Below are 24980 nucleotides of genomic sequence, written 5' to 3' on the forward strand. Positions count from 1 at the left end.
CCCAGCTACAATGTCTTTTTTTTTTTTAATTGTGAAAATACCGTACAGAGAGGTTGCAATTACATGGGAAAGGTAATGAGTACATTTCTTTTTTTTTTTGGTCTGATCATGGGCCTGAACTCTGGGCCTGGGCATTGTCCCTTAGCTCTTCAGCTCAAGGCTAGTGCTCTACCACTTGAGCCACAGCGCCACTTCCGGCTGTTTTCTTTTTGCTTATGTGGTGCTGAGGAATCGAACCCAGGGCCTCAGGCATGCAAGGCAAGCACTCTACCACTGAGCCCCCTTCCCAGCCCCATGAGTACATTTCTTATGGAGCATTTTGCCTCCTTTGTTTCCCTTCCCATCCCTTCCCCTCCCCCGCCAGGAACCCCTCCCGCCCGCTTCAACCCCCACCCCCTACACGCCAAAGTTGTAAGGTTCGTTTTCGACATAAAGTCCTGTACATCTCATTGTTGCAATGGATCCACCTGTATCCCTAGTTAAACAATTTGTTTTTTCCCTTTCCCTCCACAAATTATACCAACATCAAATACAGTGAAAACAGGGGTTATACCGTGGGGGAGGGACATACAAAGCAACAAAAAAATCACCTTATAAATATGTTAGAAACAATAGCATGAAAGAAAAAAACATTTGAGTCCTTATCAAGAAAATGTGGTATATATGCACAATGGAATTTTATGCCTCCATCAGAAAGAATGACATTGCCTCATTTGTTAGGAAATGGAAAGACTTGGAAAAAATTATATCAAGTGAAGTAAGCCAGGCCTAAAGAAACATAGGTCCTATGGTTTCCCTTGTTTGCAATAACTAGTATATGTCTGAGACAAGCAGAAACGGCCAGATAAGCTATGATGTCTTGAATTGTGAGTTTTGACTTTATGTTGATACAAAATCGATTACACATTCAGTAGAAACTAAGTTTCAAATTTCAATTTTTGATCTTTTCCCATGCTAGTGGTATGATGTGATAAGGATATTCCCTCAAAAGGCTGGGCACCTGAATCAAGAGAGTAAATAATCCACTGAAATACACTGTGCTGCTGAGCTGAGATGTCTGTAGTTTAGTTGAATTACATACTTTTTGGCTTAATGATGTTTCTCTTTATAATAGGTTTATTGGGATGTTTGGGATGTGACACCATTGCTTATTTGTGTTAAGGGGGAAAAAAAAACTATGTAATGTTTTAGATTATTTTGAATTCCACAGTTTTTCTCTCTTACTATAGAGGTTCTTTCACAATCCTGAGTGGTGGTCTGCTTTTCATGAAACCGCTGAATAGTTTCCTGTGGATTTCAGCTTTCATTTCTGCTCCTACTTTGGAAATCAGCAAATTGTTAGGTTTTGAAACCATTAGTATAATACATAACTGGTCAGAAAACCCAGACAAAACCCCAAGCCACACAAATCAGAATCAGGCAATAGACAACAGGTGCAGAAGGGGGAGCAATATAGATAATTTGAGTACTTCATAATTGATGAGTAGTGTAAAGACAATAAGAAATATGTTTTTTTCTTTGTAAACATTTTACTGTTATATAATTGAACCAGAGGTTATGATTCCAAAACGTTGCTCAATGTCATCACTTCCATCATTCTTTCTCATTATTCTACCTGCTCATCTCTACCCTCAAGGTTTTAATTGGCTTTTAATTCTTTTAAGACTTTAGTTCTAGAGTGAGATGCATCCTAGATTTTAAGTTATGGAGCAAGCTGCATGTCTGCAAAATGTTAGCAACAGATTCTTAAATAGCTATTAGATAATATTGTAAAAAAATGCATGTTAAAGTATCACATGTCTTGCTTAGTGATTTTTACCTGTATCAGCAAATGCTGTTGCAACTGGTAACCAGAAAATGCTGTTTGTGTTTTTTGTAGTTCTACCTACAAATGCTCTCTGTACATATTATTGGGTGGATGTATCACCATACATCTCTGGTTATTCATTTAATAATACTTTACGGTTATAATGTGAATGTCAGCCTGTTATTCAGGTATTCCTGGAAACAAAACAATATAAAACAAAATAGTGGAAACTTTAAAATTTAGGCAGGGAATCTAGATAATACGGCTTTTAATGCCATTAGTTATTACCTTATTATCAACATTTTGAGTAAGTTGTCTATTGGCTAAAACCAATCTCTCTTTCAAGGTAGATAAAACCATAATTTGGGAAGTTATGGAAATGTACAATATTAACGTAAAATGATTTTATGCAGTAAGATATGATAATGGCACCATTACAAATTTGTGTAATTAATAAAACACATTTTTTCCTTCAGTTCTTTCAGAATATTCCCTAGCTGTTTTCTTTTTATAGATTTTTAAATAGTGTATCTGAACTTTGGTGATATTGCCATGTTTTAAGCACCATTTTTTTCACTGAAAACTATATAATTTTCATGGCTTTTAAAGGTACATATAATTGTCCCCCAAGTGGGTAACAGTAAGATTTTCATCCATTTGATGGAGGTGCATGTTCAGAGTGCCATTAGTTTCCTCATACTCTGCATATGATTAGTCACAGGAGGTGGGCCATAGGCCCTAGAGTTTGGAGAATTTAGCTGATAACTGAGTGAGAAATGCTGTAAATAGAACTAGGTCTATCCAGGATTTTTTTCCTCTAAATTTTCTTTTTTAATTAATTATTTGAGTAATCAGAAAAATAGACATCCAACACAAAATAGACTTTTGCTATTGCATCAACCTTCTGAGATCTGTGGTCAGTTGCCTGGGATTTTTTTTTTTTTTAGTAATTAAAATAAGCTATTTTGCTATTGGAAAGCTACAGGGATAAGGTGAATGTTTTGGAGAAACTTCTCATAAAATGGAAGACCCAGTCTCTTCTTGCCTCTGGTCAGGTCGATTCATCCTACTTACGGTTCTTTCAAAATTCATAGAATCCTCTAGAAGATTCTGACATATTTCTGAATCGTCTCTTTGGGATTACAAGAGCATATAGTTTTTTTTTCCTATTGAATTTAGAAAAATAAGCATTTAAATAGAAAAATGGAATAGACATTGTTTAGCCACATAATCTTCCTGGAAATATAAAGAATTTTTTTGAACTTCACTTGCCTAGGGCCAATAATGATCTAATCCTTTCAAATTTAAAAAGGACCCGACACTAGAAGAATCTTTGAGAACTGAGAAATGGACACTCTAAAATCTCTTAAATATAATTCCAGATTTATCAGCATTGACTAGAGGATATCACTGAATATGAAAGGTGAAAATGATTTTATAAATGGCTTCCCAACCATATTAAAGGTAATTCTAAGCGTTTATTTTTTAAAGAACCACAAACTATTTTGGAGGGAATCAGGTATATTTACAGGTTGAGGTCTACACTTTCTGAGTCCCCTGTAACTTAATGATAGAAACAAGACAAAAACAATCAAGTTCAAAAACATTATACTGCAGGTACACATGGGTAATAAATCTCAGAGTTGACTCTGAATTTAGGCTTAAACACTATTGTCCACTGAAATGAAGAATAAAGGGTATGGAGAGATAAATTATATAGTCTCCAAAAAAGGATGGGGGCAGATAAATGAAAAGAGGAATGGTAAGTTTATACATTCATAATACCCAATGTTCATACATTAAAACTGGAACTAGGAAATTTGATGAGAAAGGTATAGAGGAGGAAGGTAGGGAAGGAAGAATAATAGTAGAGGTAACACTGATGAAGATGGATAGTACACAAAAGTGGACATGTTGAATTTAAACATCCTCATTCAACTCTTTGAAGATAATAGCAAATACATAAGATCATGTTTTTCCTATTTATTTGCCTCAATTACTTTTTTATTGTAATTTCATCAATTTCAACACTTGAGCGTATCATTCCAATAATTATAGGAATATTGATTTTAGTGCTATCTTCTGAATGTGCAGCAATTTGGCCACTTTATGGTGAATTTCCTGGAATATCTAGTACATAGGTTTGTGTATAACTGAGCAATTGTTTTTACAAAGCGATCCTTACGGTGTAATTTCTGGGTTCATGGCTTGTGTAAATGATTCACCACTACTACTGTACCAGTTTCCCGGGGCAGTTGTATCAAATTACCACAAACTGGGTGTGTTTAGTAAATAGAAATTTAATCTCACCCTTCTTAAAGCCAACTCACAGGCTAGTACTCATTGAAAGAGACATTGTGGAAGACTTTGCTCCAAGCCTCTTTTGGCATCCTGCAGCTGTCATCATTCTTGGTGTTTTGTGTCCTGTGATCACTTGACTTTCTACCTCCCTTCCATGATCAGATTACCATAACCCTTCTGTTGAGTCTGTTCTGCGCTGTTGTCTCTAAATTTGCTCCATTTTTTGCATGACAGGACAAGGGCATGTGTGATTGCATTTAGGACCCACCTGAATAATGCAGAACAAGTGTATCTTAGTCTTTAATGAATTGCATCCTTTGCTATATAAGGTAATCTGTTGATTTTGAGTATTGAGACGTAGGCATGGCCACCCACTCATCTACTATACTTTTTTTTTGTTTTTGGTCAGCCATGGGGCTTGAACTCTGGGCTTGGGCACTGTCCCTGAGCTCTCCAGCCCAAGGGTAGCACTCTACCACTTGAGCCACAGCACCACGACCGGTTTTATCTGGTTATGTGGTGATGGGGAATTGAACACAGGGCCTCATGCATGCAAGGCAAGCACTCTACCACTGAGCCACCTTTCTATCACTATACTTGTTTTTATACATTTAACTGCAAAATATCAGAGTCTAGGACTATTTTTTAGAAGATTAATTTCCAAATCTTCATAGATAATCTATTATCAATTCCTATTATTTTTTCATAATTTTCCCATCCTAATGACATGTGATTAGTTTGACCCTTGTCATCAATTAGCATTCTGGGTAATTACAACTACAGCAATAATTTAAATCTAAATATATGTTCCATGTTACTGACATTCTGTGGGCCAGGCACTATTGGTAAGTTTCTTGCCTAGATGTCAAAGTAAATGTCAATACGATTTAAAAGATGGTTCACTTTGAAGAATAAAATAACCTCAGGATTAGATTCCAATTTTAATTCAATTACAGGTTGGAAAAGAAAAGATTTGGCTTGATTTAATTTCTGTTGTAAAATTGGGTGAGCTATCACCTAAATTAAACAGTATACATTAATTTGAGCTTGTTCTATCCTTTTGTATAAGAAAGAGGTAATAGAGATCAGAAAGATCAGTGGATTTTTCTTCCAAGAACATATCAATTCATTTATGTGAAAGCCTAGGCCAGTGTTTAGGTAGGATGTGATAGAAAGTTCATGCTTTCATGATAGCGCATTTAGAGATATTTATAGAGACGCCAAAAGTCTCCTATCTCCTATTGATTTAATCTGAGACTTAGTTTGCTGAGTATATTATTTCTGGACCTTAGTTTGAAAGATAAAATTTTAGATGGGGTACGCTATTAAGAAGGCTCTGTAGAGCTGAAGCATGGTGGTTTACTTTTAAGAAGTTGAAGAAAGGATTCCTCACAAAATTTATAAAGGAGCATTCCCATAGTCTGTTCAACTGAATGAGAAAAAACCTTGAATATATTATCGTCCAGCCATTTTCCATTGCCTATCACTTCATTGCGTCTGTGTCCTACATCTTTTTCTTCATAGACTAATCAACCTAATTAATCAGCCTGTATTGATTGTAGAAGACAAGATGAAGTTCTTAGGTTTCAGTACATAGGCTACTACATAAAAGTTGTTCAAAGTCACTTGAAATAGTCGAATCTTTAAGAGAGCTCTCTCAGCTCATTCTTCAATTAATGGCATCATTTATTGACTAAAATAAGTCCTATGGAAACCATAGATGTAAATTAACTAGAATAAGGATGGATTTTAAACTTTGAAGGATAGCTGTAGTATTTTGAACTCAAAGAGTAATTATATGAACTCTGATGGAGAAGACAGGCAAGGACATGAGCATGAACTGAAGTTTGAATGTTCCCCATTGGAATAAGACTGAAGGAATAAATATAACTGCATAAAGTGCAGCTTTCATGTTGGTGTGCTAACGTTGAATTGGTAACAATGGCCTCTATAGAAATATGCTGCTCATGATACCATTTTTGATTACTTATTGACTATAACATTTTGGAAAACTCATTCTATATCTCTAATCCTTTATGCTTTTGTGAATAGAATGTGATTTAGAATTATATCACTTTTTCCAGGTTCATGGAATTATAAAAATCAGTTAATTGAATTGTTAAAAAAAGAGATCTTTAAGGCATCATTTTTGTTTCACATTCTTGTGATATATAAAGTTCACAACAAAAAATGACATACATGGAAACTGCTAAGAAATAAAATCAGCAAATATTGTGCATTAATACTGGCTTTGGTAATTCATAATAAGCCTTGTGCCAACTTGGATTTCAGCCATGAATCACCAAAAGAATTACTGTCCTAAATTAAAAGAAATACTTCCAAAGTACTAAAGAATTGGTGTTTACGTGTACTAAAGGATTGTTGTATGTCTTTTACCAGATACACTAATTCTAAAACATTGTCTTTCATTGTTAAAGTCAAAGACCAACATATCATGTTAATTAAAAATAGAATATGGAAGCTTAATATATGCCAAGAAAAGGATATAACAAAGGTATTAATAAGTGTAACTATCAAGTGATGTATTTCCAGATGATTGACCCACTCATTCAAAGAGTCCAGAATGTGATTTGTTCTTCCTGAAAGAAAATGGACCAGAGTCAGATGAAGGCACTGTAAAATGTTAAGAACTTGTAGTGAGCATAGAGGATTTGTAGCATTCCAAGAATTTCTCAGGATTATTATTTTTTTATTGTGAAAATACTGTACAGAGGGGTTACAATTACATGGGCAAGATAATGAGTACATTTCTTATCAAGCATTGTAGCCTCCTCCTTTGTTTCCCCTTCTCATCCCTTCCCATCCTCCCCCCACACCACCAAAGTTGTAAAGTTTGTTTTCCACATAACAACCCAACTTGTACATCTCATTGTTGCAATGGGTCCACCTGTATCCCCATTTAAACGATTTGTTTTTTTCCATTCCCCTCCCCAAATTATACCGATATTAAATACAGTGAAAGCAGGGTTTATACCGTGGGGGAGGGACATACAAAGCAACAAAGAAATGATCTTATAAATGTGTTAGAAATAATCACATGAAAGAAAAAAACAGGGCTGGGAAGGTGGCTCAGTGGTAGAGTGCTTGCCTTGCATGCATGAGGCCCTGGATTCGATTCCTCAGCACCACATAAGCAAAAAGAAAAAAGCCGAAGTCATGCTGTGGCTCAAGTGGTAGAGCACTAGCCTTGAGCTGAAGAACTGAGGGACAGCGCCCAGGCCCAGAGTACAAGCCCCACGATTGGACCCCCCAAAAAAAATTGTGAAAGAAAAAAACATTTGAATACATATCTTAGAGTTAATTTCCCTAACATGAACTTATCTGACCTTTTCTGCTTGACTCAGACATATACTAGTTATTGCAAATAAGCGAAACCATGGGACCTGTTTCTTTGGGCCTGGCTTACTTCACTTAATACACTTTTTTCCAAGTCTTTCCATTTCCTAACTCAGGATTACTCTTGTTCTAGCTCTTCAACTAATGTATATAAACCATGAGTAGGAATAATTATAGCCTGGGGGAGGGGTCAGAGCTCAGTTTTTAGATGCTTTCCAATGAAATGAGCCTTAGAAGAAACAGAGGAATACAAAAAACAATTCTTCATTCATCCTTGTGGGCTGCTTTCATGGTGTAGATGGAACTACATTCATGAATTACCCAGCATACAAAAATCACCACCAAGACTCTTGCAGACACAAGTTGGTAAGGCCGTCTTCTTACTGCTCTGTCTCCAGACTCAGGGGAAGCAAGGAATGTGCATGCTTCATTCTTAGCACAAGTTAAACCTTCAGTTCTGTTCTTGCCTCTGTCTCAGATTGTATCTGTGACTGTCAGAGTCCATTTACTCATTCTTACTCTTGTTTCCCCTGATAGTCCCTCTGACTTAACACTGAGCTCACACTTCCTTCGTCTTCTGATTAAAAACCTCCTTTGACTCAGTGGCTCTGTTATCTTCTTTCAGGACCTCAGAATTGGTGAATTGGTGGTCTTAGCACAAGGCGGATGACTTGTTGTTTAATCCAAATGATTGACTTTTTCTCAGAGTTAATCTAGTTAAATGAAGGCTTAGATCAAAGAAAATAACCTCTTAGGACTGGATCTATTTATATATTCAGTGCCATACTGAAATAAAGGTAACTAATAGATTAGAGATTTAGCATATTTGCCTATCACCAAGACATGATTAGGAAGTCTGGATTCTAACCATAATTCTCTAATAAAATATTTTTTATTTCCTTTTTTTCTACCCATTTTGGCTCATTGTTAAAACATGTGTATTACTGAAATTGTTCTATTACTTAACCTTTTTCAACTGGCAATGGATATTTATTTAATTAAATTTTAGTACAAATTAAATAATATAGGGAAAGCTAATGTATGGCAGCATTTCTTTTCTCATGATGTTAAAGTATCTATGTGATCTGCTTATGTATTTTGTTGAGAACAAATCCAATGCTTCATCTCACACTTTTTCTTTCTTATTGTACCTTATGTACACATTTCGTCATTTGTGGCAACAAAAAATGGTGGGTGGTGTCAATGAAATATGGTTCTATTTAGTGTACATAATTATTAAATAATGGTGACAATTACTGAGATGTGTCAAAGCTAGGTGCTCTAATCAGGCTTGTATAATTCTACATGTAACCTTTGTTTTTCTATTTCCATAGAGAATTCAGAATCTGCTCTACCTCTCTTCCTTTGTATTGCCTTTGAATATTACACTTCAATGTGAAGTGACAAGGCTTAAAAATTCTACATACAACCCAAAGAAATCTGTTCAAGTGGACATCTGTCAACAGGTAAAAATCTATTTTTAACTCCATTTTTCTTGGCTTATGCCTGCAAATCTAAGGAACAGAACACAACACTGTTTAATTATATCAAGGATTACAGAATTGTACACAGAAAGAATCATGAAGCTAATGTCCGTGTGTTTGAAATTGATCTTGACTCTTTGTCAGCTCAATAACTGAGAATAAAGTAGGCCCATGATTTTAGACATGCAATTTTCCACGAGCTAATTGGTTTGGATATACTTTCTAATCATTAGTTAAGAGACCCTTAGATGAGACTTCATAGGAAATAAACAAGGTGGGCAGCAAATAAAAAAGTGGAGACTTGTAACATGTACTTCTAATTAAAATAAAGAACACTCTTATAACCAAGACAAAAGCTCACCTATTAATCATCAATGCCTTTCGATAGCCCAGACGCTATAGCAAGGTTCTCAGCAGCTCAGTGGATGATATCTAAATATCATTATGTATCAAAATCAGAAGACTCATAATCTAGTTGTGGAGATGATACATAAAATTACTTTACATTAATTGGAAATTTCTACTGCTTTATCTGCTGACACCTATGATTTTGATAGAACTTTGAATTGTTTACAGTCTTACATCGCATATAGTCATGTCTTTAATTAAAGCCCTACCCTAATGTTTATCAATTTATATACTACTGTTTATTAGTGTCAAGATTGTAGCTAGTATTTTCCCTTTTTATTTGAATGTATTATATTTAAGCATTTTAAATTTTGGCAGTACTTTACTTCCTTATTTTACTTATAGTAAAACCAAGAATTCTTGGCAGCCTGCTAAGTGCCCTGTTTCCCACGTTTTTGAGGGTTTGGTTGCTAATTTTGCTATTTACAATGCCTGTGCGAATTTTGCAGGAGTGCTAACTTGAAAGTCCCCGAATGCAAGGATACTGTGATATACCTTAGGGAGAAAATGCTGTGTTACACAAACTCCTTTAAGGTTTGAGTTTTCCTACAGTTGAGTTGACCTTAAGTTCAAAGTTCATGAGTCAATAAATTATGTTGAATAAGGTATTTTTAAGCAGATATACATATCTCACAAGATTATTAATTGATAAAACTGTGATTAAAATCCTAATTACAGGGACCCAATCCTTTATTTTTCCCATGATCATTGATTCAGTATTCACTAATTCAATGTTTAGATAACTTTATTGAGCATAATTCCCACGAGTAATAAGAACCAGCTGAACTTCATAACATCAGATTAGAAAAAAATCAATGTAAATCATGTATAAATGTGAAAATATAATGTTAAGTTAAAAGCCAACTGCTTCCACTAGCACAAAATAAAGGAATCATATCTGTGTAAATACAGGCATGTAGTACATAGAATTCATTTTATTTAGGTTCACATGTATTTATGAAATTATTATTGAATTTTACCTTGTTTCTTTAGATGATCAAAATTTTATATATACTATAAAATATAAGTTTTAGTTATAGTTAGTTCAATTAGAGTTAGTTATAGTTTTAGTTTACATATAGTAATCAAGTTTAGGGATGTATATACATACATATATAAAAACACATATATATTTCAATATAAATTAACTGAGCTAAATGCTGTCATATTGAACACTTCAATGTGCAGAATACTGAACTAAGGAAAGCAGTCATGACTCTAGTATTATTATTTTAACACTACCTTTGGAGCTAAGTATTCTTTATGCAAAATTTTCTTTTAAGGTTTGGCTTTTAAAATTATAGTTGCAATATTAAATGCAACTTAGAACATGGAATTCGGTGGAAATGAAAGCCACACACACATGCCTTCCATGTTCAAATGGGATTGAAAAAAATCCAATTGTAATCCACGTTAAGGAGCATTATGTTTAATTATCAATTAAAGGAAGGCCAGGATAGTGACAGGTAATATTTGTTTAGGATATAATCAGTCCTGCAATTTACTTTACATGGATCCTGCTGTCAGTCTTTGTTACTTTATGAAGTAAAATGAAATGACTCTGATTTTGCAGTTAAAAGAACAGACACCATTCTATTACCATACTAAATGCTTCAGTGCAGGATCCAATGTGCCAAACCTTCAACACTCTCATGCTTAATCTTCGTGCCACAAAATGAAGCCATTGTAAAATAAAATCAATTTTATATATAGAATTACATATAAAACCAGAATTTTAGAGGACAGGATGTGATAGAAGTACAGTGTTTGTATCAACAGACTATCATGTTATATGCATATGTAGATGCATATTATAAACATGTGTGCAACTTACACACACACACATATATATACATAATTTTGATATAAAATTATTTGCCTTTTATGGTGGAGCCTATTTAAATTACTGACAAAATTAATATTTATGTGACTTTTGTTAGTATGGACAACTCTTCACTGTGGATCCTACAGACAATGCCCTTGCATATGTACTTTTCTGTGTGTAAAATGAGAGTTCCAACGTCCACATAGATCATTAATAAATGGACCTGCCTGATGCTAGGTTTTCCGAAGATGTGACCAAATTAGATTTCGTTAGCTTATTACAAGCATAGTCTTGCCCAAAAGAAATGAAGTTCTGTCTTTCCCTCTATATGTCATTGGAAAGATATCTACAAATACAACGAGAGTGATGTAAAGATGATATGGAGACTGGGGACTACATATAGTCAAGAGCTAAGCAACACAGATACACTTACATACAAGATAAAAGGTACAGAAATAAAAATCAGTGACATAGCAGAAAAAAATAAGAAGCAAAATAACATCTGTGTTGGGGGATGGTAAGGAGGAGCACAAAAATGGTGGGACAAAGGGTCAACAAATTCAGTAGTGATACTCACTAGATACTATGTTGAAAATGAACTGTACAACTTGTGGGAGAGAAGGATCAGGAGGGAAAAACTGGGAGAAGAGGAGGAAAGAGGTGACACTGTTTAAAAAGAAATGAACTCATTACCTGACTTATGTAACTGTAAGCCCTCTGTGCATCTCCTTTATAATAACAATAAAACTGTGTTTTTAAAAAGGAACTAAACAACCAGTATCCCTTTACCAAAAACAAAATGGTCTTAAAGAATCAAGGTGTTTAAATTTAATACACGTGATTTCAAAAATATTGGCGTATGTCATTGTTTTCTTCTGTAAGTGAGCACTTATTCCCTTCCTTAAAGCCGGCAGTTCAGTGTTCTTAAGGAGCACCCAAATTGAAAGTTTCATTCTCCAATTACATTGTTCCCTCTTGTCCCTGCCCCCCAGACAACAAACATCCCTGACATAAAATAAATCATTCATACAATGACAGATAGCACCAGTTTTCAAAGTGTGTTGTGATGAATGTAGTTCATGTGAAACAATGTAATTTCTAATGCTAGAAATTCAGTAAAATGACTTTAAGCATTGTTATTGAAAGTGGAAAAAATTCCAAAATGTTCCTACTGACTTCTTTGTAATCTATCAAAGTAATACCTGTGCTTTTATCTTTGAGTATAAAAGTGTTAAGTTCAATATGTTTAAGAAAGTATATATATGTAAATATATATGTGTATATCTGTATACACTTATATGGATATATATACATATGTTTTCTATACACTTATGTGTGTGTGTGTGTATATATATATATATATATATATCATGGCAGTTCTGTTTTTTCTTATACCTAGAAATAAATTTAAGATAGTTCTAATTATTTAGTTGGCAGTTTAGCTTAGATCTAAAAATCTTAACTTTGCCTTATTTTCCCCCTCTGAAACAAATGAAATACTTTCAATTTTTAGTTCATAATAGCCAGTTGTTTCTGTGATATCATTTTTGTATATTTTTCTACGGAAGAAATAAGGTTCAAGCTATTTTTATGTTGTTGTTTATATTTTGTCTAGGTAACTTGAATTTCCATCAGAACAGCGGAAATGCCACCTCCGCCCACCTCTCCGCCCCTCCACAGCCCTCCCGATGGAGGCTGGGGCTGGGTTGTGGTTGGAGCATCTTTCATCTGCATTGGATTTTCATATGCCTTTCCCAAGGCGGTCACAGTATTTTTCAAAGACATTCAGGGAATCTTCCATGCCTCCTACAGCGAGATCGCGTGGATCTCGTCCATCATGCTGGCCGTTATGTACGCAGGAGGTAAGAGTCTCCAGAAAAGTAGAATTCGGGAGTGAGAATGTCTCAATTCTGATGTAACAATATATATTCATGCTACGTGCTTTGCGTGTACTGTCTTGAGATGCTGCAGTTCTGAGTTTGTATTATAGACTCAGTTAAAAAAATCAAACAAAAGTGTAATTAGAACTTAAATTCTTTTCTTTTTAATTTTTTTAATTGAAAAGGCAATCAGCTGGGTGGGGTGGTGACAGTTACATAGGTAAGACAATAAGTACATTTGTTTTTAATCATCATTACCCCATCTACCTTTATCTTCCACCCAACTGGTGATGTTCATATGCACATAGTGTCAAGTGAGTATCAATGTTGCTGTGGTTCATCATTGTTCTGTTTTTGTGATTCCCTTTCCCCTTCACATATTGCATTTGCTATTATGCAAAACATGAGGTACAAAAAGCTAAGAGAAATCATCTTATAAATGTGTTAGAAACAACCGCATGAAAGAAAAAAAAAACATTTGAATACATATCTTAGGGCTCATTTCCCTAACATCACCTTATCTGACCTTTTCTGCTTGACTCAGACATATGCTAAATATTGAGAATAATGAAGTGTCTGCATATACATTCTAGACTCATTTAAATTTGTGTATGTGAAATAAGTACTCCTTGCCATAAAATTTGTCAAATAATGACATCTTTTGAAAAAAAGTCATTATTTAAAATATATGTGTTTTTAAAATTTTTACTTTTTCACTGGATATGTAACTTTAAGAGGCAGTATAGAATATGAGAAGGGACAAGAACGATGGTGTACATCTGCAATCCCATTTATTTATTTATTATTTATTCAGGAGGCATGCATAGAAAGACTGCAGTTCAAGGCCAAGATCAGGCAGAAAGTGTGAGACCTTCTCTAAAAAATCACTAAAGCTAAATTGGACAGCTGTCATACTGAGGGATGGAGTACCTGCCTAACACATGCAAGATCTGAATTCCAACTCAGAATTGAAAGAAAACAAAAAAGAAAATAAAGACATCATATACATGATCTAGTTCCATATCTTTTTTCCTTTCGTTGTGTACCAAGTGTATATTTTAATGATTGCATGCAATCTAACAAAAGTCTGTTCATTAATTGACCAGATATACGTAACTTATTTAATAAAAGAAATCTCAGCTTCAAGAGAATAAGTTCATATCTTGAAGAAAAGTAAAAGTACTTTAAGAATGTAGAGTCCAGTCTCTATGTAATAAGTGAACTAATAAAGCAGATTTACGTGATTTTTTTAGATATACATCTTTGCTCTTTAATATACATTTATATAGAGACAGATCTTCAATTGTAAACTATAGTTTATTTTAAAAGAAAGGGGTAAATGGATGAAATAAATCTTTATACTATTATTTACCATATTTACAAAACAGAACATTTTAAATGCAAAATCCATTTTGTTCATCAGCAACATGAGTAAGGTTCTTATTGCAGAAGTTCTGGTGTCTGTGATAATGTCTAGCATTTAGGGTTTTTACTGTCCATTGAGGTCTCCTCTGTCAGTACTTTCAATGTGTGAAATGAGGTGATCCTCTGAATAACCTGTTCATAATTGCTCTAAGCTCTCTTCTCTGCAGTTGAAAAATAGAGAAACCAAGGTAGCTTCCCTAAGTCAGACAGACCATTCATGGCAGATGCTTATCAGTCATTGCTCTTTCCCCTTTGCTGTCATCATCTTTATATAAGGAGAGTGTTAGAGCCAGGCCTAAACCAGGCCTGCACACTTAATGCCATATCCTTTCCCTGCAGTGTTAATTTCTCCTGCTCCCACCAAGCTCTTTTGTTTAGTCACAGAATGGTACAAAAGTTCAATCCAAGGTGAATCCTACGGTCTCTGTGTGGTTGTGTGTTAATGTTAGCTGTTGTGTGCATTTCCACTTTTGTGGATTTTGGATTAAACCAGTGCAGCACAGGATTGGTTAAGTTAAATATATATTTTTATCCCAGTGTCAAATGCTGTTTGTCCATGTCAATGATAAAATTTCTGCTTCTAATATGCTTTCTAAGAATGTCCTTTCAACAATTATAATGGGGATTGTATAGATTGCTATATGACTGTAGCAACTTTCTTCCTCCTGGCAGGATATCTAAAGGCACTGGCATCAAGAGTGGAGTAATTTTAATTTAACCTCATATCATTTTGATTTTCTCAAATATCAACAGATTTATCAAGTATACATGTTTTCATTTAATTCATATTCTTTCTTTAAAAATAAATGCTTTCTCTTTCTCTCTGTATGCATGTGAAAAAGCACCAAAGAAAACTCTTGAAATTCACAAATAAAATGGTAATTTGATAGCTATACATATTGAAAAACTTAAATATTTAGGGCAATGGATGAATAAAATAAACATATTTTATATCTGGTTGTTTCTACAAAAGCTGTGCTACTACTTGGGAGATGGTATTAAGAGGAACACTATTCAAGGCCAGTGTGGGCAAAAAGTTAGAGGGACCTTATACCCAAGAACAAAATGGACAAGGTACTACATGTCTATGAAGGTAGGAGGATTGCAGTCAAACCTGGCCCCGGGGTGGGGGAGGGGGGAACCACAAGATCTTATTTAAATATAGTTTAAGCATAAAGAGTTGGGGACCTGTTTCAAGTGGTAAATGAGGCCTCAGTTCAAGCTTCAGTACTGTCAAAAGAGAGAAAAAGATAGCAATACTAGATTTATGAAAATAGTTGGTAGTAACTGACAATATTAATATCCAAGTGAAATCCAATTAAAAATCCTTGTAATATTTTCCCCAAGTCCTCAATTATCAGGGCTGAAATGTTTTGCATGTTTTCCTAGGCTAGGGAGTAAAATCAAGGATTGTAGAAATTCTGCTATGCATTGATTTTTCCCTTGGGGTGGGGAATAAAACCAAACCGTAACACAACACTTGGCTTTTTCTGACAGGTAGAAATGTTGACTGCTGTATCAATGTTTACATGTAGATCTCAGACATTTATATGATTTGCTAGAAATAATACTCATAAATCTGTGGCTTATCTTCATTTTTTTAACAAAATAATTGGCTCATTTAAAGCTATCTTCTTCTTAGGACAATTTTCTTTGAGTCAGTGCAAATAATATTGTCAGAAACAATATAAACTTCAGTTATTAGTCTTACTACTGACATTTAAATGGTTTTGTTTTTGAGAATATTCAACAGATTTTCTGTGTCTGAATATTAAGTCCTGTTAAAAATACACAGATCTAGTCTTTATCTTCTACCCTTCTTATCAGAATTTCTACTCAGTCTAGAAATTTGCATTTTAACAAGCATCTCTGAAAACCCCTCAATTTATGTATAATGCAAGGGTTCTTTATTGTAAAAAAATCAATATTTGATTAAAATATTTAAATTTTATCTGGTATTTGGAAATTCTCTATTTACAGAGGCCTAGGAGGTTGATGATCATAAAATAAATTCAAAGACTATGGCATTATAACGCACCTAGCTTGACTGAGAAGTGTGATGAATCTCCACCAAGTACTGAAATATTCTGCTCAGCATAATGCTAATTACATTAGCCTCAAGAACACCTGAGATCTGACACTCTTATTAGGGCTTAGCACTCAATCTATTAATCACTACGATGGGGTCACTGAATGCCTGGCCTGCGATATCAGGGCTGGGGTCTCTGGTAGTAATTAGCTAGCATCTCTGTCTTGGTAGCAAGATATTATCTCTCTTTCTGATGTCTGAGTTAAAAAAATGAAACACATAAAAGGTATGCAGCAGGGATGGAAAAGAATGCAAATTATGGTTATACCTTACATCATCCTTTGAATAGTGGCACCAAATTTCAGCAAACCATCTGGCTACCCATATGGTCTCTTGGAGTTCCATCAAATTTCAGCAAATAGGTCAAGCAATGTGGTCCACCCTATTCATAAACAAGCTAAGGAGGGGCAGAAAACCCACGTCAGACATCAGAATGTCTAGATGGACAAGGGGATTTGAGGATTTTTTTTCAGTGCAGTCTTTGCTATTCTGTTGAATGATAATCCAGGTATGTCTAGCTGCACAATGGCTGAGTACAGTTTGGGGCTGCCAGTCTATATGAATTCTTCTTTGTGATTTGCTTCTGATCTCTCAGTTACTTTCCATGCTCCCCCTTGCCCCTCTCCCCCAGGAACTATGATACATTGTAGAAACTATTGTGCCATCACTGACTGAAGTTCTAAAAGAAGTACAACTTTTTAAGCTTTTAAAGTAGTATTAATTACAATTAGGTGCTTACTAGTCAACTAGCTGGACATTAAGTATAAGGCTTTGGAGAAAGCTTTTGTGGAAGTTTGGATGGATTTTTGAAAACTGAGGGTCCACATCTTGAATTATTCTGATTAGTTTGTGGGGTATGTATAGCTTTTCTTTGGCACACATCATTCTACTCCGGCCTCACCTCTTACACAAATCAATGACTGAATCAGAAGCTTCGATGGGAACCAGTTGTATATATTCCCAGCACTCCAGGAAAGAAATGTGCAGTCTTGGAAAGCAGAGAAAGAATAAAACCATCATGTGAAACTCAGGTGTACTTCATCTTTCCTCTTTAGATGAGTCAAAACAATCTGGACATAAGACGAGAATGGAAATCTAGATAACGAACCAAGGGGAGGAAAGGACTAGAGAGAACTCTTTGTATATGGAGGTGATTTAGTGTGTCTTTTCCCGTGTATGCCACCTAATTTAATGTTCATGTTGATGACATATATTCATACAAAAAAACCCAGTAATAATCTTTAAGGAACTTAAGGTATCCATTTAGTCTTCTCAATTAGGAAGAATAAAAAAACATAATGTAAGTTCAAAGCATCTGAGATTTTATTTCAGCTGGGTATAAGCTGTCATGATTGTGGTGAGCAGAGGAAATGGGGGCTGGGAAAGTGGCTTAGTGCTAGAGTGCTTGTCTAGCATGCATGAAGCCCTGGGTTCCATTCCTCAGTACTACATAAACAGAAAAGGCCAGAAGTGGCACTGTGGCTCAAGTGGTAGAGGGCTAGCCTTGAGCAAAAGAAGCTCAGGGACAGTGCCCAGACCCTGAGTTCAAGCCCCAGGACTGGCAAAAAAGAATCGTATGTGTTTTGGCAATGAAGGTTGAAAAATCTATGTAAGACAAAAAGCAGATATCTGCTTATTTGAATTGAGGACAAGAACTAGACTATAGAACCTGCTGTTGAAATGTCTTACTCAGATTAAAGAAGGATCTAGAAACTTTTTAAATACTCCTCTTACATTTTTGGTTTAGGACAACCTTTGCTTTCCCCCATCTCTTTGAAATACGCAAATAGTTGAATTTTAATAACTTTATTTAGAAAGTCCTTCAATACTCAGAGGTTATCATTAACTATCCAAAAGTCTCATGGGGACCAGGAATATTTAACAAAATTCAGGTAAAATATCTATGTAGAATTAGCTTAGCATACTTATTTGTGAAACTACTTTCTCTAATTAACTAGGGTTTCTCTTGTGCTTGATAAAGTTTTTTAAATCTCCATGTAGAGGAACTTGGGGAATATTTTGTATTTACTCTTTTAAGTACATATTTATAATCTCTTATTTGGTCAGTTTAATTTTACTGTTAATTTCACTGACTGGGACAATAATTTATATTGAACAATTATTAGAAATATGCTTTAAATTTACTTTTAAGGAAATGAAATTATTATTTATATTTATATTCATTTTTATATTTTATTTATTTTTATATTTTTATTCGCTATATTTTATATTTGACAGCAAATAATCAGGGATGAAGTCAGTGGTAGTGGTGAGAAAAACATATTTTACCGAATATTTGTAATTTTTGTTGCTTTAGCTGCATCATAAGCATTTATCATAGGTTGAATTTAAGAAGACCCAAATTGAATTAGCTAAAGACTACTTTTACTTCCATGACATTTATGTATTATTTATGACATGACAAATAGAACCTCGTTTTGTTTGTTTTTTTTTGTTATTGTTGTCCCCCACCCCCGAAGCAAGGGTGTTTCTTTTTCCATTGACAGTCTATTTTATTTATTCCTTTGGAGTTTTTGATGATTGCTTTTAAGTTTCTACTTATGTTCCCGTTTCAAGATATAATCAATCAAAACTTCCAGAAACTACTAGCTTAAAAAGTAAACTTAGTGTGTGCTAGTGATTTCACATCATTAATTCTAGCTATTCAGGAAGCTGAGATCTGAGACCTGCAGTTAGAAAAGTCTGAGATACTCTTATCTCCAATTAGCCAATAAAAAGCCAGAGTGGAAATGTGGCTCAAGTGGTACAGTGCCAGGTTGGAGTAAAAAAGCCAATTGAGAGTTTGAGGCCCTGAGTTCAAGCCTCTGTCCAGAATACATACAAGAAATTCCATTTTTTATATTTATTTTATAATTTTTTAATGTATTCATTTGTTTTTTTTCATTTTTATTGTGAAAATACTGTACAGAGGGGTTACAATTACATGGGCAAGATAATGAGTACATTTCTTATCAAGCATTGTAGTCTCCTCCTTTGTTTCCCTTTCCCATCACTTCCCATCCTCCTCCCGGCCCCCTCCCCCCCCACCAAAGTTCTAAAGTTGTACATCTCATTGTTGCAATGGGTTCACCTGTATCCCTATTTAAACGATTTGTTTTTCCCCTTCCCCTCCACAAATTATACCAACATCAAATCATCAAATACAGTGAAAGCAGTGAAAGTGGGGGAGGGACATACAGAGCAACAAAGAAATAATCTTATAAATGTGTTAGTAACAATCGAATGAAAGAAAAAAAAACATTTGAATACATATCTTAGGGTTCATTTATTTTGAGAAGGGGTACCATGGCATGGCATGAGTAAAGGTTTAGTAATAGAGGATTTTGCTGTGCTTGGATCCCAACGCTACCACTTACTGTCTAGAAAAATACTCACTATTCCTCTGTCTAGTTCCTTATACACAAGATGTCTATATTATTTTCCACTAATGTATATTTCTGTAGTCCATTAATTGGGTTTCACCTCTTCCTGTTAAAATCCAACAAAAAAAAAACCATGCAGAACCATGATATCTTATGAGCAAAAGCTGGTTATGTTAGTGTAATGTTCCAGTTACCCAAAGATGTAGACAGCATCTGTAAGGTGCAAACTTGGGGAAATGGGTATAAGTAAACAAGAAGGAAGGATGGAAGGAAGGGAGGGAGAGAGGGAGGGAGGAAAGGAGGGAGGGAGGGAGAGAGAGAGGAAGGCAAGTAAGAAAGGATCTTAAGCTCAACTTTAAAGGATTATAGAAATGAGGGGAAAATGGACATCTTTCAAAGTACTTTAACTACCTTTTGCAAATATATTTTTTTAAAGCACTGACCGTCTAAGTGTCAATACTTAGCTCAAGTTTTACATTTAAGTTTCAGGGTCGCTTTTACTCTGTTTGTTAGTTATCTTTTCAATGTAATGGACTGATGACAATTGTGTGGTATAAGTGTCCTTCATATTAAGAAGCTGTTATGATTTTCACCTTTTGCTTAGAATGGCTAAGCACAAAATGAACACCAAGAGGTACAGCATCATGCAGCCAGAGAGAATTCAAAACATAGGACCTAAATGAGAAACATGTATTTATGAGTTTTTGGAAGTACAGAATAGCTCTTTTAGCAAGACAAGCAAATCAGATTGGTCTTTATAGGAAGATAATATCAAATCTAAGAAGAGATACATAAAAGTAATATGAAATTGTGAAAGGTATGGATTATGTGTGTAGACATGTACGGTAAATTCTGCAATATTAAAATTTTAGTGAGAAAGGATACAGAAAACTAAGTTCAGGGGGAGCTTTAAAAAGGCCAATTTCATAACATAAGGTAATAATATTCCATAGAATTTATGATGCTGCTAAAAATCAATTAAGCCAAATTTTATAGCAGAATCAAATAAAATTTAGAAAAACTCATTAGTGATAGATCTAGATATAAATCCACCTGTAACGGGGATTATTATATTGTGAATTTACTAAATAAGATAGCATATTGATCTTCCAAAGAAATCTTGCAAGCAGGATGTATGGCCAGGCTGATTGTAAAATTCATTTTCTATTTCCGTGACAAAAAGTTTTCACTGCTGTACATTTTGTTTTCTAATCTGTTCAGTTTAGCGCCAATGTGCTATCTATATGGCTTTCTTGCCAAAAGTCACAGTTTTGGGAGGCCCATCAATTTGTTATTGTTTGCAATTTTCTTACATTATTTGTGGCTTGTATAGTTCTAATTGAATAAAATGTATTATGTCATTTTATTCTGTCCAAAGCACACTTACGACTTTGGCCTTCTTTTAAAAATAGATTTTCATCTTTTGAAGGCATAATTAGTTCCCCTTTCAATAGTAATAAATCCCTTTCTGTGATAGAAAAGGACTATCCTCAATAGTGTGAAATTGTTTTGTTACTAAAATAAAAACACGGACTAACCTTATAAGCTTCCAAGCCAGATAGAATTAGGGATGACCTATTTAAGTATTTAAGTATTGCCTTAAACATGTCACATATTCTTTGTGAGCTTGGATTCCAAGCCAGTTGCTTTGCTACTTTTATATTATTGTTTTAAGGGTAACGCATAGAATACAAATTATCATCACCACCACCACCATCATCATCTAATCACCTCTTCTCTTAATTCACTAGCTTCTTAGTTTTTGGCTATCTTTGTCTCCTATGTTTCTTTCATAGGTGGGCCAGTAGTTTCTATGTTTGATTTTTAAAAAGTAATTTCAGTTTCTTTTAAATTTCTAGTTTGGGTCATTTTTTTTCTGATTTCATTGAATTGTTTCTGTTTATCCTCTTGAAATTCCCTGAATTTATTTTTTTTAATTTTTAAAATTTTATTGTAAAGGTAATGGACAGAGGGGTTACAGTTACATAAGTCAGGTAATGAGTACATTTCCTTTTGAACAGTGTCTTCCCCCTCCTTCATTCTCTCCCAGTTTTTCCCCTTCTGACTTCACCCCAAGTTGTATAGTTCGTTTCCAACATAGTGTCTAGTGCACTGCTGAATTGGGTCACCTTTTGTCCCACTGTTTCTCTGCTTCCCCTTCCCCACCCCAAATCAGACGAAGGGAACAGAAATCAAAAACAGTGACAGAAGAAAATAAACCAAAGGAAAAAGGAAAGAAAAAAGAAAGAAGGAACTGCAAACAGTACAAAAAAAAAGAAAAAAAACCACTTGCTTCCGTTTCTTGGAATTCATTTCGATAAGCATCATTTTTCTTCTTATTTTGATTTCTTTATCAAGCCGTTCATGTATCCTTAGTTCCGTGAGGTCCGCTACTGGGAGATTATTGTGTTATTTGGTTGCATTATGCTCGCCCCTTTTTTTTTCTTCTTGCACTTTGTTGCCTAATATTGGGCTCTACAGATTGAAGAAATAGGATTTATTCCCGATTTTGCAGCCTGCCTTTGTCTGGGAGAGCTCTTCACTGACTGATTACCAGTATGGACTCTGCCGTCTGGCAGGGGGTGAGGGCAGACTTGCTATGGGAGAGTCCCTGGCTGGGTTCCTGTGGTGTCTGGATTGTCAGGTGTGGGAACCTGGCAACTGGATCTGCAGCCTTGAGCCTTACAACCTGTATCCACGGGGAGGGAGTTGTTGAGTGGTTCTGAAGACTCAGGCCTGGCACCTGTGTCCACCGAGCAGTCTTGGCATGTGGAGCTACAGGAATTTATCTTAGAGCCTTACTTCATGGAGTTTTGGCCTGGCTCAAGGCTTTTTAGTGAACCCTAGGCTTGGCTTGAGTGGGCATAGGCCATGTTATCAGCAGCTTGGAGGTATTTTGCTAGAGTGGAGCCTAGGGGTTGGTAACCTCATACTTTCCCTCCTATTCTGTTACTTTAATACCTTCTCAAGGAGTCCACAGTCCGACCTCTCCTGAGTTTAAGACTTGCATATAACGCTTCTTTTCAATGTTGCCATTAGTACACCTACCAAACATTTCTAAGTTGACACATCCAACATTTTATCTTCTAAAAATCAACTCCAAGCCTGTGGCTCACAATTGTAATCCTAGCTACTCAGGAGGCTGAGATCTGAGGATCATGGTTCAAAGCCAGCCCTGGCAGAAAAAGCGGTGAAACTCTTATGTCCCATAAACCACTAGGAAACCAGAAGTGGCGCTGTGGCTCAAGTGGTAGAGCGCTAGCCTTGAGCTGAAGAGCACAGGAACAGTGCCCAGGCTGAGTTCAAGCCCCATGACGGACCAAAAAAAAAAATTGACTCCAAATATGTTACATAGGCCCACACATTCTCCTCTCTCCCCCACCCTCTTTTCGCCTCAGACCTAAATTAGGTGATATACTTGTTGGTATCTTCTAAGTATATGCAATATTTCATATTTATTTATTTTTACCGTTTCTGCTGCTATTGCCTAGTCCAAAGCACCACTGTAGACTATTATGCATTTGAAAATCGCTGCTAGTAAAATCCTATAATCTAAAAGGCTAATTGTGTCCAACATACCTGAGGTTTCTCACCTCACGATCAATACCTCCCACACTCCATTTCCTCCCTACTTTGTTCCAGATGCTTCCAGTCCTGCTCATTCTGTTCAAGCTGCACTGTCTTATCTACTGTTCCTAGAATACACCTACCACAGTTTCACCTCACAGCATTTCCTGAATATTCCCTTTACCTGGAATAATGTTTCCCCTTATCTATATATATCTATGGATGGCTTTGCTTTCTTTCTGCCAGAAGTTCTTTCAGATCTTTACTCAAATTTTACATTCCCGTAGAGGTATTCTGGGACTACTCTAAAATTTCTACACTATATCCATGCAGTTCTATCCCTTGGATCTTGCATTAATTTTTCCCCTCCATAACATCAACATCTCATTTATTTTTAATGTGTATGGTGCTTGCCTATAGAACTGTCTCTAATGATAAAACTATCCTATATATCTGATTACCCAATAAATGTTCAAAACTAGCCACAGGCAGCTAATCGAGCACTTGCAATGAAGCCAGTTTGCATAAGGAATTGAGCTTTTATTTTATTTCATCTTAAATCATTAAAAAATCTAAAAGTTCAGTTGGCTAAAGGTTACCATATTAGGCAGTGCACAGTGGGAGTGTAAGCTTTCAATTTTACAAACTTTATGAAAGCAAAGATTTTGGTTTATTTCTTTCTTTTCACTGTTGCATTGGTGCTAGTAGATACAGCCTAAACATAGTAAGTATTTAATAAATAATTTTGAAGGAATAAGCAGATCATTATCGACACTGTAACAATGATTCAATAAGATATTGACAAAGTAGGGTTTAATTTGGCTGTGTAACTCAATAATGGTGTGATTGCTCAGAATTCAACTAAACGTCTTGGAAATCAAATTGCTTCATATTTTTTTCTGATGTTCTACAAACATGTATTGAGTTTCCTGCTATTTGCTGAGGTATAGCTAGATATTGATGTACAAAGATGAAAAATTTATGGTGTATGGCAAGAAGTTCCATCCAGTTATGAAGAAGTCAAAGCCCTAAATATTCAATCTATGGGATATTGTTAGCAACAGAGATAGGAATAGTTGTTAGAGAAGAGGAAATAAAAAAGCAGCCATAATGGTTAAAAGATTCATTAGTAGAACGGAAAGTGATGAAACTTCCCGATTGGATAGAGATGATTTGAAATGTTTATAATAGGTTGATATTTTAGTATGCAAACAACAAAGAATGCCCTTAAACTGAAATCTTTCCTAACATATGAAGAATGGACATCTGGGGAGGGGTTTTGATTATCAAAGCATTCTATAATATAACTTAGGTGTTCTAGGGTCAGAGTATAAATACAAAGCAAATATTCATGCATTCTGACGTCTTCTTCTTCTTCTTCCTCCTCCTCCTCCTCCTCCTCCTCCTCCTCCTCTTCTTCTTCTTCTTCTTCTTCTTCTTCTTCTTCTTCTTCT

At 35.2% G+C, this 24980-nt stretch overlaps 1 protein-coding gene across 2 annotated transcripts in view; it reads left to right on the plus strand.

Annotated features, from left to right (window-relative positions):
* The window catches only part of Slc16a7 (solute carrier family 16 (monocarboxylate transporter), member 7), a 145186-nt gene that overhangs the window by 78049 nt on the left and 42157 nt on the right, over positions 1-24980 (plus strand). For both annotated transcript variants that reach the window (XM_013021840.1, XM_013021848.1), the window contains 2 exons: positions 8800-8931; positions 12798-13044. In XM_013021840.1, coding sequence (XP_012877294.1) covers positions 12828-13044 — 217 coding nt within the window. In that variant the 5' untranslated portion in view covers positions 8800-8931; positions 12798-12827. The remainder of the gene's footprint in view (positions 1-8799; positions 8932-12797; positions 13045-24980) is intronic.

This window comes from Dipodomys ordii, unplaced genomic scaffold, assembly GCF_000151885.1.
Source record: "Dipodomys ordii isolate 6190 unplaced genomic scaffold, Dord_2.0 Scaffold3, whole genome shotgun sequence".
Classification (NCBI taxonomy): Eukaryota; Metazoa; Chordata; class Mammalia; order Rodentia; family Heteromyidae; genus Dipodomys; species Dipodomys ordii.